Raw genomic sequence first — 15820 nt, 5'->3', positions numbered from 1 at the left:
TTTTATATTTTATATTACTAAAACTTAAATTCAACCTACTGTCTAAACTTTGAGGGCAATTCGAGCACTCAGGAAAATTATTTAAATCTACTGAAGGGCAATTCGAGCCTTCACTTAATTGACGATTCGAGTCTATACCTAATTGACGATTCAAGTCTACTAAACTATCCCTACGAATTTTATGCCTGGAGGACACAGGACTATTTTTCATAGGACGGAAAATTGTGACGAGGAGAAAGCAACACTGATGGAAAAATAATTCAATGTACTCACATAACTCGTCGACTTCCCTGGTTTTCTTTGCGTTGTACTGAAGTTTGAGTACGCCCCGGCTGCTTCCAAATGTTCTTTTGATATTTCGGTGAACGCTTAAGAGCGACAGCTAGAACGACCGCGCGCGGTGTCGAATCTAGACCCCGGAAATCTTCTTTATAACGATCGTAGTAGCCCCGAAAGTATCCTACCGACTGCGCCAATTACGATTTCGTCAGCCCGGACTCCCAAAAAAAAACCAATAGTTAGCTAGGTATTTATTATATTTAAACTTATAATTAAATTACAAAATGACATCCGTTATCGATGCTAGATATAATCGGAGTGGCAAACATATTTTATTTAATTAAAATGTTAAATCGCGGTAAACACTGTGTCAGCAGAGTAATTCCTTGAAGCCGGCACGTTGACCATACACGTGCCGCGATGTCAGCAAAGTTCTTTAGGGTACCGTATGTAATTTGCTTGTAAACAAATGTCAAGATTTTCGTTAATTATCATTCCTAAAATACATATATAGTTCAAAAAGCCTTCGACAAAATTAAACTCCAAGATCGTATTAGTATTAGGCAAAGACATTATTTACAAGCATGCTACGTCACTGGCTTATGTCATGTTACTGTCGTACAAAATCAGTATTTCAAATCGCGTTATTGGGTTACCGTGTTATACCCTATATAACATATATTTAATACTAACAATACAATTCCTTCTCAGCCTTTAAGTTCCTCAAATACTGCAGTCTCCCCATTTGTAGGGAAATCCTCAATTTCCCCATTTGTCCTACGTACGCTTCTTTTAACAATTTCAAAACGTTCTTCGCCTCCGACACCGCTTCTTCAGCTGTGAATACGCCCGCGCGCCTGGAATATGAAAAAAATCATCAATACAATTATCACTTATTGGTAAACTTTATTGATAAAAGCTCCATGTACCCCCTAAAGCGTAGAAATCTGATTTGGTTTAGCTCATCTTCGATACAATGATACACTCCACAACTCAATACAATTTTTTTTTTAAAAGATAATTCACACCAATTGACCTAGTCCCACGCTAAGCTGGTGAAGCTTGTGTTATGGGTACTAGGCAACGGATATACATACATATTATAGATAGATAGACATATAAATACATATTTAAACACTCAAGACCTAAGCACAACACCAAATGCTCATCACATCGATGTTCGTCTCAGCCGGGATCGAACCCGGGACCCATGGATTCGCAGTCAGTACTAACCACTAGACCAATGAGTCGTCGAATCATTTATTCGTATAGGTAACAAAATGTACACGTATGATCGTCAAAAAATAAACTCTTGGTCCGTGGGGTTCAAGTGCACAGGCGTTTATTAAAGATTTAAGTTGGCGCTTAGTAGATAGTACCAGTGACCCCAGAGCTGGTGCTTTCTTTAACGAATTATCGCAATACAGCGAGGAAATGCTGCCAGCGTTAAAGGTACACTGCCACAGGGAACTTTTTAATTTTTTTTTTGATAATTTTTTATTATTACTTTGTATCGGTAGTCAGGAAACGTTTGACTATTGAGTACAGAAAAACGTTACGGTGCGTTACATGGGGGGTGGGGTCAATAATCTCCAAAAATTGCGTTAGTTTCGGTTACGGTTAGATTGAAGTAAAATTTAAACACAAATAGTATGTAATAATTTAGTTTTATATAAAGGTTTTACCTAGTCTAGGTTATCAGTTGGTATTATAATCGGTCGTATAGGTAAGTTATTATTTTAAACCTCTTCAGTTTTATCTATAAATAAAAATGCAATAAATTTAAGAGCTGTAAAAAACATTTAGCTTTATACATTGCACATATTAACTTATAACCTTTGTATAACATATTAAATGTTTTCTTTTTAATTATATTTGTGAGTAAAACCTGTCGAAACATGTCGTTTTATTTAGATTTTAGACTCCGCACTTATACGAAACTATCCGAAAGTTGTGAAACGGTTACGGTTAAGGAGTACCATACCACCATGGTTTTTGATTTTCAATTCTTGACAGGCCGGCAACGCACTTGCGAGCCTTTGGCATTGTGAGTGTCCATGGGCGGCGGTATCACTTAACATCAGGTGAGCCTACTGCCCGTTTGCCTCCTATTACATTAAAAAAAAATCCAAATCTATGGATTCTGAGATCGTAAAACTATCCAGATATAAACTAGCAAGTCACATAGAAACTACACTAGCAAAATTGGATTTCGATTCTACAGATGCATTACTACATATCTTGGTATGACTTTGAGGTTTCAAAAACTAACACAGACACATTGCACGATCATAACAACTTTCACCTACACTCTCAAATACATACGCATACACACCTATTCACACACTCACTCACTCATTTCATTTGTAACACTAAATTTATATCTATTATTATTCTTTTATTATCATCTTTTTTTAACTAATTTAAACATGTACCACGTAATAATTGTTTTCTTTTATATCTTTATTCAAGTGGGTAACCAAGTACACTTTTGAATTGTCAAGTTAAATTAATTGTAACATTTACTACCAGTTCGCAAGTCAAGGGCGTAGAGCGGGTAAGAAGGGTGTTTTCTAGTTACCCACAACACAGGGCCTCCTTAGTATGGGGACTAGCGATATATGAATTCTGTCACAAACCCTTTTGTCATAAATAAAGTTTTTATTATTATTGGAACGAAGTTCCTTATCGCGCGTTGTGAAAGGGGGCTAGACGGAAAAAATTCTTACGAAAAGTTGTCACGACACTTTTTTGCTATTTGCTATTGCAAAACACCGGTTCTCGTCCGATCACCGAAGTTAAGCAACGTCGGGCGAGGTCAGTACTTGGATGGGTGACCGCCTGGGAACACCTCGTGGTGTTGGCTTTTTTATTTCGTCGTAAGATTGGTGTCGAGGAAATCTATCATAGTGTTATGATACCAATTAACATAAATTAATCGGAAGGAATTTCGTTCCATCCGGGTGTCCCTTGACACCTCTAAAGTTTTTATTATTATTGTCTATGATTTACCATAACGGTTGATCTTCACACGGCGCATCCTCCGTATCAGTCAAGAGATCTGTAATATCTTCATTCAGTTCGATACTATCGCAATCACTTTCACTTGCGCTGGCGAATTCCATTATGTTCGACGACACAGCAGAGTTGACCACGGTCGCTTCTATTTCCTCTGTAAAGACATTTTTTTTATTAAAATTTTAATAAAACATACTTTTGCAATACACCATAGACAGAACATAAACCACAGATTAACAATAAATACGCCTAATCTAGAGATCTACAGACAATTTAAAGCCATCAAGGAGCGTAACAAATTGAAAAAATCTCGCCATGTTGCGGAAATATCGTCATGATCGTAAAACAATGTCGGATTTGGAAGAAAATCCGATACTAAATTAACTAAATATTACAGCTACATTAAAAAAAAAAATAATCAGTCGGTAAAGTGACGGATTTGAAACATGTGATTTTTGTAGAAAACTGTGTTAACAAAAAAAAACTAAAAAGATAAAAAATTACAATAACAGTAATAAACAAAACTAAACGAACTTAAGCCACATTAAGAGCCTGCAAAACAAAGTTACGGTACGTTGGTAGACTGTTCTAAAACACATTAATGTTTGTAATTAAGTTGTAAGAGCAGTTAAAAGTAGCAGATAAGCGAGCAGTAGATACGTATAGAAGATTTTTAGTTCGAGTAGGGAGCGTTCAAGTATTATGTAACTAATTTGTGGAAGGGGAGGGGGGGTCATCATGGTAACTTTTAGGTATGAAGAGTCACTGAGTTGTCCCGAAACGTTTTACTATTGGCTACAGAAAAACGTTGCGGCGCGTTACATGAAGGGGGGTCAAGAATCTCCAAAAAATGCGTGACGTAATACTTGAACGCTCCCTAACTCTAGTATAACAAAGAAAGGAAAATTGTGTAAGAAGATTAGTGTGAATATAAGCTAAATCTAATATATAAAATTCTCGTGTCGCGCTGTTTGTAGTTAAATTCCGCGAAACGGCTTGACCGATTCTCATGAAATTTTGTGTGCATATTGGGTATGTCTGGGAATCGGACAACATCTATTTTTCATGCCCCTAAATGTTAAGGGTAGTCCACCCCTAAATTATTATTTTTTAATTTTTAGATATTTTTTTTATGATACAGCATTAAAAATACATACAACCCCTAATTTCTACGATTCACCCCCTATTTTTTATTATAAATGATATACACGGCAAAATGACATTTGCCGGATCAGCTAGTATTTTTACATAAATAAACTACATCGTCGATGTCACGTCGGAGTTTTAGAGAACTTGAAATAGTCCAAATGAGCCTCGTACGTTTGCAATACACCACGCAAGTGTAGACGATTGCAAAGCTTTCTAAGGATACGTTTTTGAACTGTTTCAATAGTATTTACGTGCAATTTGTTATGAGGTGACCAGATTACAGTAGCATACTCCAAAACGGACAAGTGACTACTGTACTGCCTTGTTGGCAACTGTTTGCGTCTGTTCACTGAAAGTCAGTTTTTGATCTAAAATTACTCTCAGGTCTCTTGAAGAATATTTATGAAATAATGGTAAGTTTTTAATGTGATAAGAAAATTCGATTGTATTGCTCTTGGTATTCGACAGGTGAAAATCAATAAATAAATTAAATGTTGCCATTTGAATTCGTTGCAATATTTTTCCCTAATTCGAGGTTCTTTTTGACGTCCGGACGTTTACGATTTAGCAACCCCAGTGTAAGTTTTTGAAGTTATACTTCTTTTGGCGCTTTAAGGAAAAAATGTACCCTCCTACTGTGCGCACAGTCACAAAAAACCGACACCCTGAAGTTAGCATAGTAAACATTTTGAAATAAACAATGTCCATTTCTTTAACTATGTCGAAATAATTTATTGTGATATTTAAATAAACTTTATCATTGAAACCTATTAAATCCTCACTGGCCACTATAATGTTCCAGGAATTCAGGAGCTTTTTATTTTAAGTGAGAACACACATTTGAGGGGAAGTTCTTTAAAACTGAAAACCACTCAATATATGTGGGCAACACTGAAAATGTTTAGAACTGGCCAGTTACAAACATTGCTAATGAAAACTTTTTGAATTTCAATTTTAGACCTCTTTTGTAACCTAATGTAGTATATTGCATTCATTTGTCATTTGTTTTTGTGAATTGGCGGCAAATCTAAAACTCTTGTTACACGTGAAAATGAACCTTAAGGTGGGAACTGACTCAAAGTTACGAGGTCTAATGTAACATGTTACATTACACCTCGTAACGTTGGTCAGTACTCAGTACCCACCTTAACGCGAGAAAATTTTCGGTCAATGATTTATTATGACTTTCGTTGTGGGCTTACTCAACAACAAAGCTATGATAGGCTGCATTAGTATTTCTTAATGAAGCCTCATCTCGTGCCACTATTTATTTACAATTGCTTTAACAAGTTAAGCGTGGACGTAGCAATCTAAATGATGATCAAGGACGTCCTTTAACAGCGACTACTGAAGATAACATCAGTGCTTCCTCTATCATGTGCACCGACGCATGATAGAGGAAGATAAGAGAGTGACCTATCAGCAGATACGGGCACGCCTAGGCATTGGTAAGAGTCAAGTTAAAAAAATATTACACGAACATTTTGGCGTCAATAAAAGTATTGGCAACTTTCAACACTAAGCCGTTTTTCATTTTCTAAACATTTTCAGTGTTACCTAGGTAACACAAATTCCCTAAAGAACTTGTACCTAATTTGGTATTCGTATGTCCTTATAAGGTTGTAATGAAACTAGGCTTTTCAGGACACGACTATTTAATATGAGTGCTGGTACAATACTGATCTATATTAAAACATCCATACATTCATATTAATCATGTAGGCACAGTAAAATGAAATAAAATATGTTTATTATGGAATATAAGATACAGGTATCACTTATTCCACGTCATTAAATTTGAATAGGAAGACATCCCTACTCATCGGCAAAGAATACAGAGGGTCTAGGCCGAGAGAAAAAGCCGGCGTAAAAAACTCTCGGTATTTTTTCATCAATCATCAAACAACACTTATTTTACATCAAATATCGCAAATTAATTAGAAGTAGCCTGTCTAGTACTAGTCCCAGTCCCTTTTATTAACTAGATAACCGTTACCTTTATAGTAAGCCTTTAACACAGATTTTCTCCAATACATTTCTTAAATTTATTAAAAGGCAGAGATAAAAGAACCTCTGGGATTTCATTAAAGAAGAATAACTAACATTAGATACGTCGTCTAGTACGGGTAAAATGCAGCCTGCGTTTGTTCCGAATAATACATTTGTATACATACATAATATTTTCATAAATATATGCGAGGGAAAGGTAAGTATATGAATTTCGTTGAATTTATCGCTCAGAGATTGCCTACATTTTAAATTATAGATTGCACGAATATCCCTCTTCTGCAGGATGAAAATAGTTTCGACATCAGCAGTATGACCCCATAATAATAAGCTATAAGTCATTAAGCTGTGAAAGCTGTAAGTGAAAGTAACTAAAATAAACAAGTCTAGCTGTATCGACATCAGTTAGTGAGCGAATTTTTTTACCGGCGGCATTACCAGCATCGGCTGTCGAGCGACCCTTGGTAAAACCGAACTGATTATTATGTAATAATTTGTTCACGTTAAAATGACTTACCAGTTGATTTAATATAGTTTTTTCAAATATTTTACTACAAGTAGGTAGTACGAAAATTGGTCTTTGAATAACTTTACTATGTTTCAATAGATCGGGAATATCGCCACTTTTAATACAATTGAGGAGCAATTACATCAATTATGCTACTAATTATTTTTACAGAAATACCCTAAAGATCGGTAGTGTTCTTATTGTCTATGGTTCTAAATATCCTAACTATATCGTCGGCACCAATGGGTCGGAATGTAAAACTGACCTTGCACTCGTTTACATTATCTTTGAGCAGCGATTCAGCGAGGGCGGGAGATGATCGAAGAGACTTAGTAGTCTAAATTGGAATGTCAGAAAAGTATTTATCAAAAACAATCGCTATCTCTTCCTTAGATTTGATTAGTGTTATCGACACATAGTTCGATGTCTTGATTGCGATCTTTGACTCTTCCAGTTTCACTATCAATTATCTTCCAAGTCGTTTTAGTTTTATTGGTACTATTTTCAATCTTGTTTTTGATATTTAAGGACTTGGCCGCGTAACAAAATTTCTTAAATAATTTCGAACATAAAGAATAAATTCTTCATTATAATTGTATGACTTTTCACCGTAAAGGTCATACAACCGTTGTCTACTTTTATAAATTCCCGCTTTCGCCCAATCACTAAACGATTTACACAGCGAATGAGAGACTTCTGGGGTAAAGATAGTGTTGAACTCCTTATTAATACAATCACTTAGATTTTTGTATTGTGTATCAACGGTAGTACCTACCGGTAATAAAGGTAGGTGTTTACCTATATTATGTCTAAATTTCACCATTCGCTTTTTATTTACTGGAACAAACACACTGCTCTTTTTTACTTGTTTCACCACTCAACATTTAAGCGCCACTAACTGTCCACAATGATAATATTAGTTGTAATTGAGGTTTGCATTGCCTCTGCATCTTTATCTATACACATAGCAGTGGAGCTTGTAATTCTAGTGGGCTCAAGAAACAAGTTTACAAGATTGAAAGATTTTAATAACAGATTGAACTTTTTACTAATGGAGGTATTTTCTAATAAATTTATATTGAAGTCACCACATATACTTATTGTTCTTAAGACTAACTTTACACAAAATTTCCTCCAACTTTTCTTCAAATAATTGTAAGTAGCACTTGGTGCTCTGTAAACACTTAAAATAATGCAGTTCTCAATCCCTACAGAGGCTACTTCCAAAGAGTGTTCTACACACAGACACACGATGTCATTACGCTCTTTATACTTTAAATTTGTATTAACAATAATCAAAGAGACCCTATGAATCGCCGACAATCCGCAAAACGAACTTGCAACTTGGTGCTGATCAAAGTTAAAGATGATTTGGCATTCTCTAAGCCAATGTTCGGTAATGCATAGGACATCAATTTTACTTGATACTTCTTTGTCCAACATACCTTGCATGTATTGATGCATCAAGTTTAAACAGTTATTGTTACGGTCGCCTTAGTCCTAAATCTAATTGTATCACTATAACCCCCATAAGTTTTTATTTCAGTGCCGTTCGCAGCGTACAGTTTATAAGCATCAAATTCACTATATAATTGATTTCTAGCCATTGGTAAAACTGATATATTGGCGCCAGTATCCACTAAAGAAAGGTTGCGTGTACTTATGTACGCGCGTAAGAAGTTATACTTCTTTGGCTTTCTTTATTTTTTTTTTAAATATAATTAATTAATAATTAATATTTAACGTAAACAATTTAATAATATTTAATATTTAGCATATTATTCAATTATTAATTAATATTAATAACAATTATTATTATTATTTATTACTTTATGATATTATTCATTCAATTTAATAACTAGGTATGTTTCATAACCTTTTAACTAAGTATTTGTGAAAAAGCATTGCTAAATGTCTTTGAAAAAATAATTAAAACTCCTTTATTTGTTGAAAAGGTAAATGTCATTATGTTGATTCAAAATTCTTGGCATAGCTGCTAACTTCACGCATATTCTATTTCTTTTTACTTATAGATTGTCTTATTCCCATCTCGCTCGCGCACGCTGACAACTTTGTGTCACGGTGCGCGCGCAATCGTAAAATATCACTCTCATAAATTTTTCATAACGCGCCTAAAGAAGTATAACTTCAAAAATTATCCATTATTTTTGTCGAAAACACACAGGCGGTTAATGCGCAATGGTGCATATCTCTGCCTCTGATAGCAACTTAGTTTTCCGAATTTCTATATTAAAACGTACATTTATATTAATTATGTAGGCACAAACATCTGTGCCTGACAAACATGTCTGACTGGAATTTGCTTCAGGAAAGTGTAATTAGTGCATCCTCTTTGAACTCTTTTAAAAAAAGCTTAATAAGTTGCTAGTGTGACTAGAAAATAATACTAATACACAAATACATAGATTTTTAAGCTACTATATAATATTAAACGTAATTAATAAATTCTTACAAAATAAAAATACATACTAAACGGATCGACAGAATGCGATGTGATTTCGTTGTCAGCTGGATCGCTAACCACAGACACGGAGGAGGCGCCCGATGTTGTACGCGTACGTTCTGGCCTGAAATTATATTTTTTTATTTTTGGTGGGTAGATATATATTTGTACTACCCTCCCTTTTTTAAGTTTCTCGAGGGTACATGTATACTGTGTTCTTTCAATTAGTAAGGTGTTTACATTAATTGGGAAGGCCGAAGAGTCAATTGTGTAATGTTGTAAGTTGTGTAATGGTGAATGCGGTAAATCACAGAACAGTTTTTTTTTAAATTATGTAACTTTAATGACGTTGTGGCTTATGACATGTTCCTTTAAATAATTGTACAGGGAGGGTAAAACTTGCTGAGTTTCTTGCCCGTTCTTCTCAGAACAAGGCCTTTCTCTGCCTCTGGTAGTTTTGCGAACGGATGACGTAGTCTTGCTCTTTCGCGAATTTTGTAAACGTTTTTGACATTCATAAGCATGCCCTAAGACGCATCTAAACTGAATAAACGTATTTTGAATTTGAGTCAAGTTAGCTAATGGTAAAGATGGTGCTGCTCAATAATTTTCTTTTTCATGTAATTAATAATTCCTCAATATTGTTTATGAGATGATTAATAATCATTTAAAAAAGCGCCACCTATACTCAGCATTCGGAAACTTTTCTACAGAGTACGGGCACAAGTTATTTTTTTTATGTTCACCTTAATTTTTTTAATACAGAACTGGACAGGCGTATGGCCACAATCCCACCTGATCTAATCCCATTGGAGGGCCTGTCCAGGAGATGCCTATTTAACCACTGCTTAAATGAACCCATATTAAACTTTTAACTTTTTTTTTTAATTTTATGATTATACATACCGTATATAATGTTGCAATTGGTTCAACAGAGTCTCCGTCGTAGTGACAGGGGGCGGAAGCGCAGCGCTCCGCTGACGGCTGATTAGGGCTGCGCGGGCATGTTCGAAGCAAACGCTGAAAAATCGAATTCTTGTTGGGCACTGCGGTTTTACCTGCACTTACTATTTCCCTCAGAACACCCTTGTTCATACAACTCATTCTTTTACTATTGTCCACAACTATTCTAACCCAACCCTGTCTATCTATGACAATATAGGAATATGAATAGAAATATTTCTATACTAATATTACAGAGGAAAGATTTGTATGCAAGTATGTTTGTAATAAATTGGCTCAAAATGGGACCGATTTAAGAAATTCTTTCACCATTTGAATGCTAAATTATCCCTGAAAAAAAAAATGCCTTTAAAGTATCTTTCATCGCATGCGCTGCGAAAACTATTGATGATAGAACAAAAAAATGTTCCACAATATTAAAGGACATATCGATATCTACAAAAAATGTCGCGACAGCATGTGTACCTATTGTAGTTTTGGCACTATAACTACTTTTTAATTTTTATCATTTAATAGAAATTCCGACAAAAACCAGACCAAGTTAATTATACCTTTGCCTTAATCCTTGTCTAAATTACTTTTTACTTGATTAAAATGAGACATTCGATCCGAAAGATATTACGAGTTCAATAAAATTAATTCGCCGCTACGCCGCCGCCGTGGCGCGCCGGAGCTCACATCTAAGAAATAGCTAGCCGCGCGGCTCATTCGCTTATTAGAACTACATATTTCAACCTTCCAGTTAAAAAGTTCTTTTCAGAACTACTTATAAATTAGTTTATTCAAACCTTTCTAGAAAAACAAAGTAGCAGCTATCACAAAATAGTTCCTAAGGGAGCGTTCAAGTATTACGTCACGCAATTTTTAGAGATTATTGACCTCCCCCCATGTAACGCGCCGTAACGTTACCATTATGTGGTGTAAAGTACTGGAAAGTCGAAAATAATATTAACAATAACGCGTAATTAAATTCCCGACCAGCATCGTAACGTTTTATAAAAGGAATCCCCCCCCCCAAATTCGTTACGTAATACTTGAACGCTCCCTAAGCGAGATTAACAAAAGAAAACCTAGCGTCGAACGTTCGCAGCGCCTTACTGAAAAACATAGTTAGAAAATCGCAAACGCTCGCAACAGCTTATGGCACAGGGAGATAGGCAACAGCCGTTGAGAATCCACAAATTGATTATGATCATAAGTACTTATAGCCAGACATTCTCTTATATTATTAGACACAATCGCTTTCTTAATTACTACAAATGGGTATTGACCGTAAACTGTACAGTAATAGTAGGTATATAATGTATCTGATTATTATTAGTATATTTCGCATTAATATACTCTAAACCTCAGTGAAATGTTTTTAAAAATTACCCGTTACACAAGTCCTCTAACGAGTTTTCTCAACAGGTTATCGACATTTTTTAAATGACTACATCATTCATTCCTTAGTTTCCCGACAAACGTCGGCAAGATTAAGAAATTTATAATAATAAAAAAAACCCTCTGACACCACCTTGACACTACAATCTCTAGGTCTTGGATTTTCTGTTTCATAAGCCCTTAATGGGCAAGTAGGAGATCAGTCTGACCCAAATTAGGATCACCATACAAGCAAGTGTCAAATTAACATTAAAGTCCATTGTCGCACAGCCAGGATTCGAAGGCATGGCCTCAGGGTTGAGATGCACATGCTAATAGGCCAACTCCTCATTTGGTTATTATAAAATCTCTTTAAATGATCTATCCTGTTATTATTTCTCAATTTTAAACGAACTGAGGGTAGTTCTCAAAAGTAAATAATTTCAAGGAAAACATCATTCATATTGACAGAACCATTATATTTGAATTTAAAAATAAAAATTAGACTCACATCCCTAAGGTTATGCCTTCGATCTTCAAGTAAAATCTGGAGTAAGAATCCAGTACTTTTCCAAAAAAAATCGTTAAAACCTCACCTATGATCCACCTTTGGGGCTGCTGCAGGGCACCTTCTACCCTGGGAATTAATATGCGCGCACTGCTGGTACGGCGCTGTGCAGTCATCCAATATATGCTGGGCACAGAATGCCCGACCCACCAACACTGGAAGGAGGCATTCGTACTTCTGATGCCCACAGGTGCGGTATCGGGATGCAATCTCCTTTTGTAACTAGAATTAAAAAAAAAAAACCATAAGACACTTAAAAGGATCCAGAGTAGGTAAGACCAATCCCCACATGCCACCATGCTTATTGGTACTCTTTACTTGTCCCTCCTCTAGTACCTCCTGGATTTCCTCCATTCATCCCTTCTACATCAAACCACCTAACCATTCCCTTTGATAACCTAGACTCGTCCTTTATTTATAAAAAAAATTAAAAAATAAATGGGCGCTAAAACCTTTTTAGGTCTAGGCCTCAGAGTTCTGTATCATGATGATTTGTTAATCTAATAGGCAAGTAGGTGTTAAGCCTTCTGTGCCTGAAGCACGCCGTTGACTTCTTGACTCTAAGGCAAGCCGGTTTCCTCACGATGTTTTCTTCACTGAGAAAGTCCATTGGTGCACAGCCGGGGATCGAACTTACGAAGTCGCACGCTGAAGCCACTAGGCCAACACTGCACTCATATTCTGTATGTTCTATTTTTATAGCACACTTATAATAACGGCTTGTCCGATTTTTTTTTTTTTCATTGGACAATTCACACCGATTGACCTAGGCCCATGCTAAGCTGGCGAAGCTATGTGTTAAGTGTTATGGGTACTAGGCAACGGATATACATACATATTATAGATAGATAGACATATAAATACATATTTAAACACCCAAGACACAAACCACCAAATGCTTTTCACATCGATGTTTGTCTCAGCCGGGGATCGACTAACCACTAGACCAATGAGCCGTCTATACAAAAACTTCATGAAAATCGGACAAGCCCGTTTTGAAGGATCCTTGAAAACATCAGATATATGTATAGATGAATAATTCTATTATTATTATAAGTCAAACTATTTTTTATGACCCCCAAATAATTTATATGATTTGACATATAACTAGGCCTGTATTCTAGAACGTCAATCAAACTTAAACCTAGTTTAGCTGTCAAACTTTGTCTGTATGATGTTTGACATTTGACATCGCTCAAGACGAGATTGTGACTTGAGAAACGAATTAGAATATGGACCTTTTACCCTTCTACCACCAACCCCATTTAAAAGCGATATTAGCTAAAGTATATTTACCTCAACCCTCAATTTCTCCTCCTCCTGCTTCTTCATCAGCTCAGCATCTGGTGGCCTGATGGATTTCACATTTGTGATCTTGATAGATCTACCACCACGAGACAACATTCTCACTTTGGGTAAATGGAGTTGCGTTGGTTGGGACATCATAGAGGCGTTAACTAAAAAATATATAGTTAATTAATTGCACTATTTTAATTAAACTAATCATTCTATCAAAGCGTAAATACAATTTGACAGAAAAAGTTTACTTAAAAGAGTGCTAGTTGCCGTTTTTTGACATAACTAGGACAGTATAAAACTTTATGTAATTCAACAGCCTATAGATTATAGTATCTTAGTTCGGAATAAACGAAAACGGAATTTATATACCGGTCGAAAAACCTTAGCCTGTCCTTTGGGCGAATAAAAAAATTGTCGGATCCGAGTCGCTCCTTTATTCCAGAATTCCTAAATATTATGTCCCATAAGTTTGTAGAATTTATATAACAAGTAAGAATTGCCCGTAAATCAGTCGAAATGGATGTATGTATATATATATACTTATATAGAAAAAAAAATTAAAAGATTTTTGTAGTAAAATGTTTTTTTTTATGGCGGGCTAAATGATCCACATTTGTGCCACTAGATGCCATTTCCATGCAAAGTAGAAATATATTATGTTAGGCAATATGGTCTACAGTCTTGCATGGCCGCAAGAGCATAATAAAAAAACTACGGGTTGCATTCCGGGAGTGCCGGCAGAAATAAAAACTTGAATATTAACGTTGTCCATTTTTAATATTTTGGAATGGGTAGGGAATAATTTTGCACGAATTGCTTTAATTATCAGTATAAAAGTGCTATCATTTACGTGGTAGAATACAATATTTATGTATTGCGCAATCGTACACAAACATGACAATTTATATTGCATTAAATACGCTGCGCAAGCTGTCTACTCTCCATCCGTCTTACGAATTTTCGATCAGGTCACATAAAATACTTTATTATAACCTGACTCATACAACATACCATTTTTGTGTATTCTAATATTCACAAAAGTCATGTTCAAGAAAATACGAAGATAAACTAACTTGCAAAAATCTTAATACAAAATTATGGCAAATATTAATTTGATTAAATGATTTCCAATTCAATAATGTTTACATATTAGTTAAATTATAGGGAATATACCTAACAAAACACTATTTCATGAAGTAAAGTAATTAACTCAAGTACCTAGTAGTTAATTTTAATTAATCACAAGAATTTTTTATTATTTCGTGATGGTCATAAAATCACTATGTGTAAGTCAAAAAAATATATTTTCCGCCATATTGGTTACGATATTTTTTATTAATAAAAACTATGAAGTTAATTTATTATCATTATTAGTTATGTATATATACGGTTTTACTTACGGTCTGAAATTCTTATGTTGTGATGGATTAAGTGTTTTCTATTTTCTTTATGTATTAACAACATTATGCTAAAATTATTTTTAATAAGATATTCAATGTTATCAAACATTCATGAAATACCGACTTAATCGGTGAATATATTAACAATTATGATAAAAAATTTCCGTTCATTCCCAATTTCATTCGATATTTACCGCCAAAATAAAATAGTTGTATCATAATAACTTCGCATTAATATTTAAACATATCAGAAACATACTTACGGACTTTAAATACCAACATGGAATACGATAATATAATTAACTAATTTTAATGAAATACGTTTAGATTTATCTTATTAGTTAATATATTTCATCATTCATAATGAGGAAGTCTATTGAAACTAGTGGCGGTCGGCCATTTGCACCGTGTGACAAGGAATCAAGGTGCGTTTAATTAAAATGCTGACTATTGGCATTAAACTAATTAAATCGTGTTAAAAATATGTACAAAAGTTAGATAAAAGTATACGCTTTCGAATGATACATAGTGATAATGTGTAACATACCTGTGATTGTTGCAGATCATCGTTCTGTCACCAGAGACCTTGCTGTGAATTCACCGTAATTCTATAATGGCGGCCGCGTAACTATACATACAAAGTTACAGATAGTTAAAAATATTTTTACGTAACATTTCTATCAATAATCAGTGTTGACAAACTTTTTATTATTATCTACTCATTATTTAGTGAACAATTAGTGTATTTTTATTTAAAAAATGCTGTATTCTATTTTATAAATCACTCAAATGTTAACGAGTTC

At 34.8% G+C, this 15820-nt stretch overlaps 1 protein-coding gene and 1 pseudogene across 2 annotated transcripts in view; one reads left to right on the top strand and one right to left on the bottom strand.

Moving 5' to 3' along the window:
* The window catches only part of LOC125062559 (KAT8 regulatory NSL complex subunit 2), a 30653-nt gene extending 14962 nt beyond the window's left edge, over positions 1 to 15691 (bottom strand). The window contains exons 1-7 of one of the 2 annotated variants that reach the window (XM_047668565.1): positions 15565 to 15691; positions 13615 to 13775; positions 12347 to 12540; positions 10332 to 10445; positions 9452 to 9549; positions 3292 to 3451; positions 973 to 1136 (exon numbers count right to left, since the gene is read on the bottom strand). In XM_047668565.1, coding sequence (XP_047524521.1) covers positions 973 to 1136; positions 3292 to 3451; positions 9452 to 9549; positions 10332 to 10445; positions 12347 to 12540; positions 13615 to 13764 — 880 coding nt within the window. In that variant the 5' untranslated portion in view covers positions 13765 to 13775; positions 15565 to 15691. Of the gene's footprint in view, positions 1 to 972; positions 1137 to 3291; positions 3452 to 9451; positions 9550 to 10331; positions 10446 to 12346; positions 12541 to 13614; positions 13776 to 15017; positions 15144 to 15564 lie in introns of those variants that run through there. The other variant, XM_047668564.1, reaches the window with a different exon arrangement.
* On the top strand, positions 3027 to 3145 carry LOC125062890 (annotated as a pseudogene).
* Positions 15692 to 15820: the final 129 nt, after the last annotated feature.

The sequence above is a fragment of the Pieris napi genome, chromosome Z, assembly GCF_905475465.1.
Source record: "Pieris napi chromosome Z, ilPieNapi1.2, whole genome shotgun sequence".
In the NCBI taxonomy this organism is placed as follows: domain Eukaryota; kingdom Metazoa; phylum Arthropoda; class Insecta; order Lepidoptera; family Pieridae; genus Pieris; species Pieris napi.
Note: the sequence above shows the minus strand (reverse complement) of the source record. Positions and strands in the feature narration are given on the sequence as shown.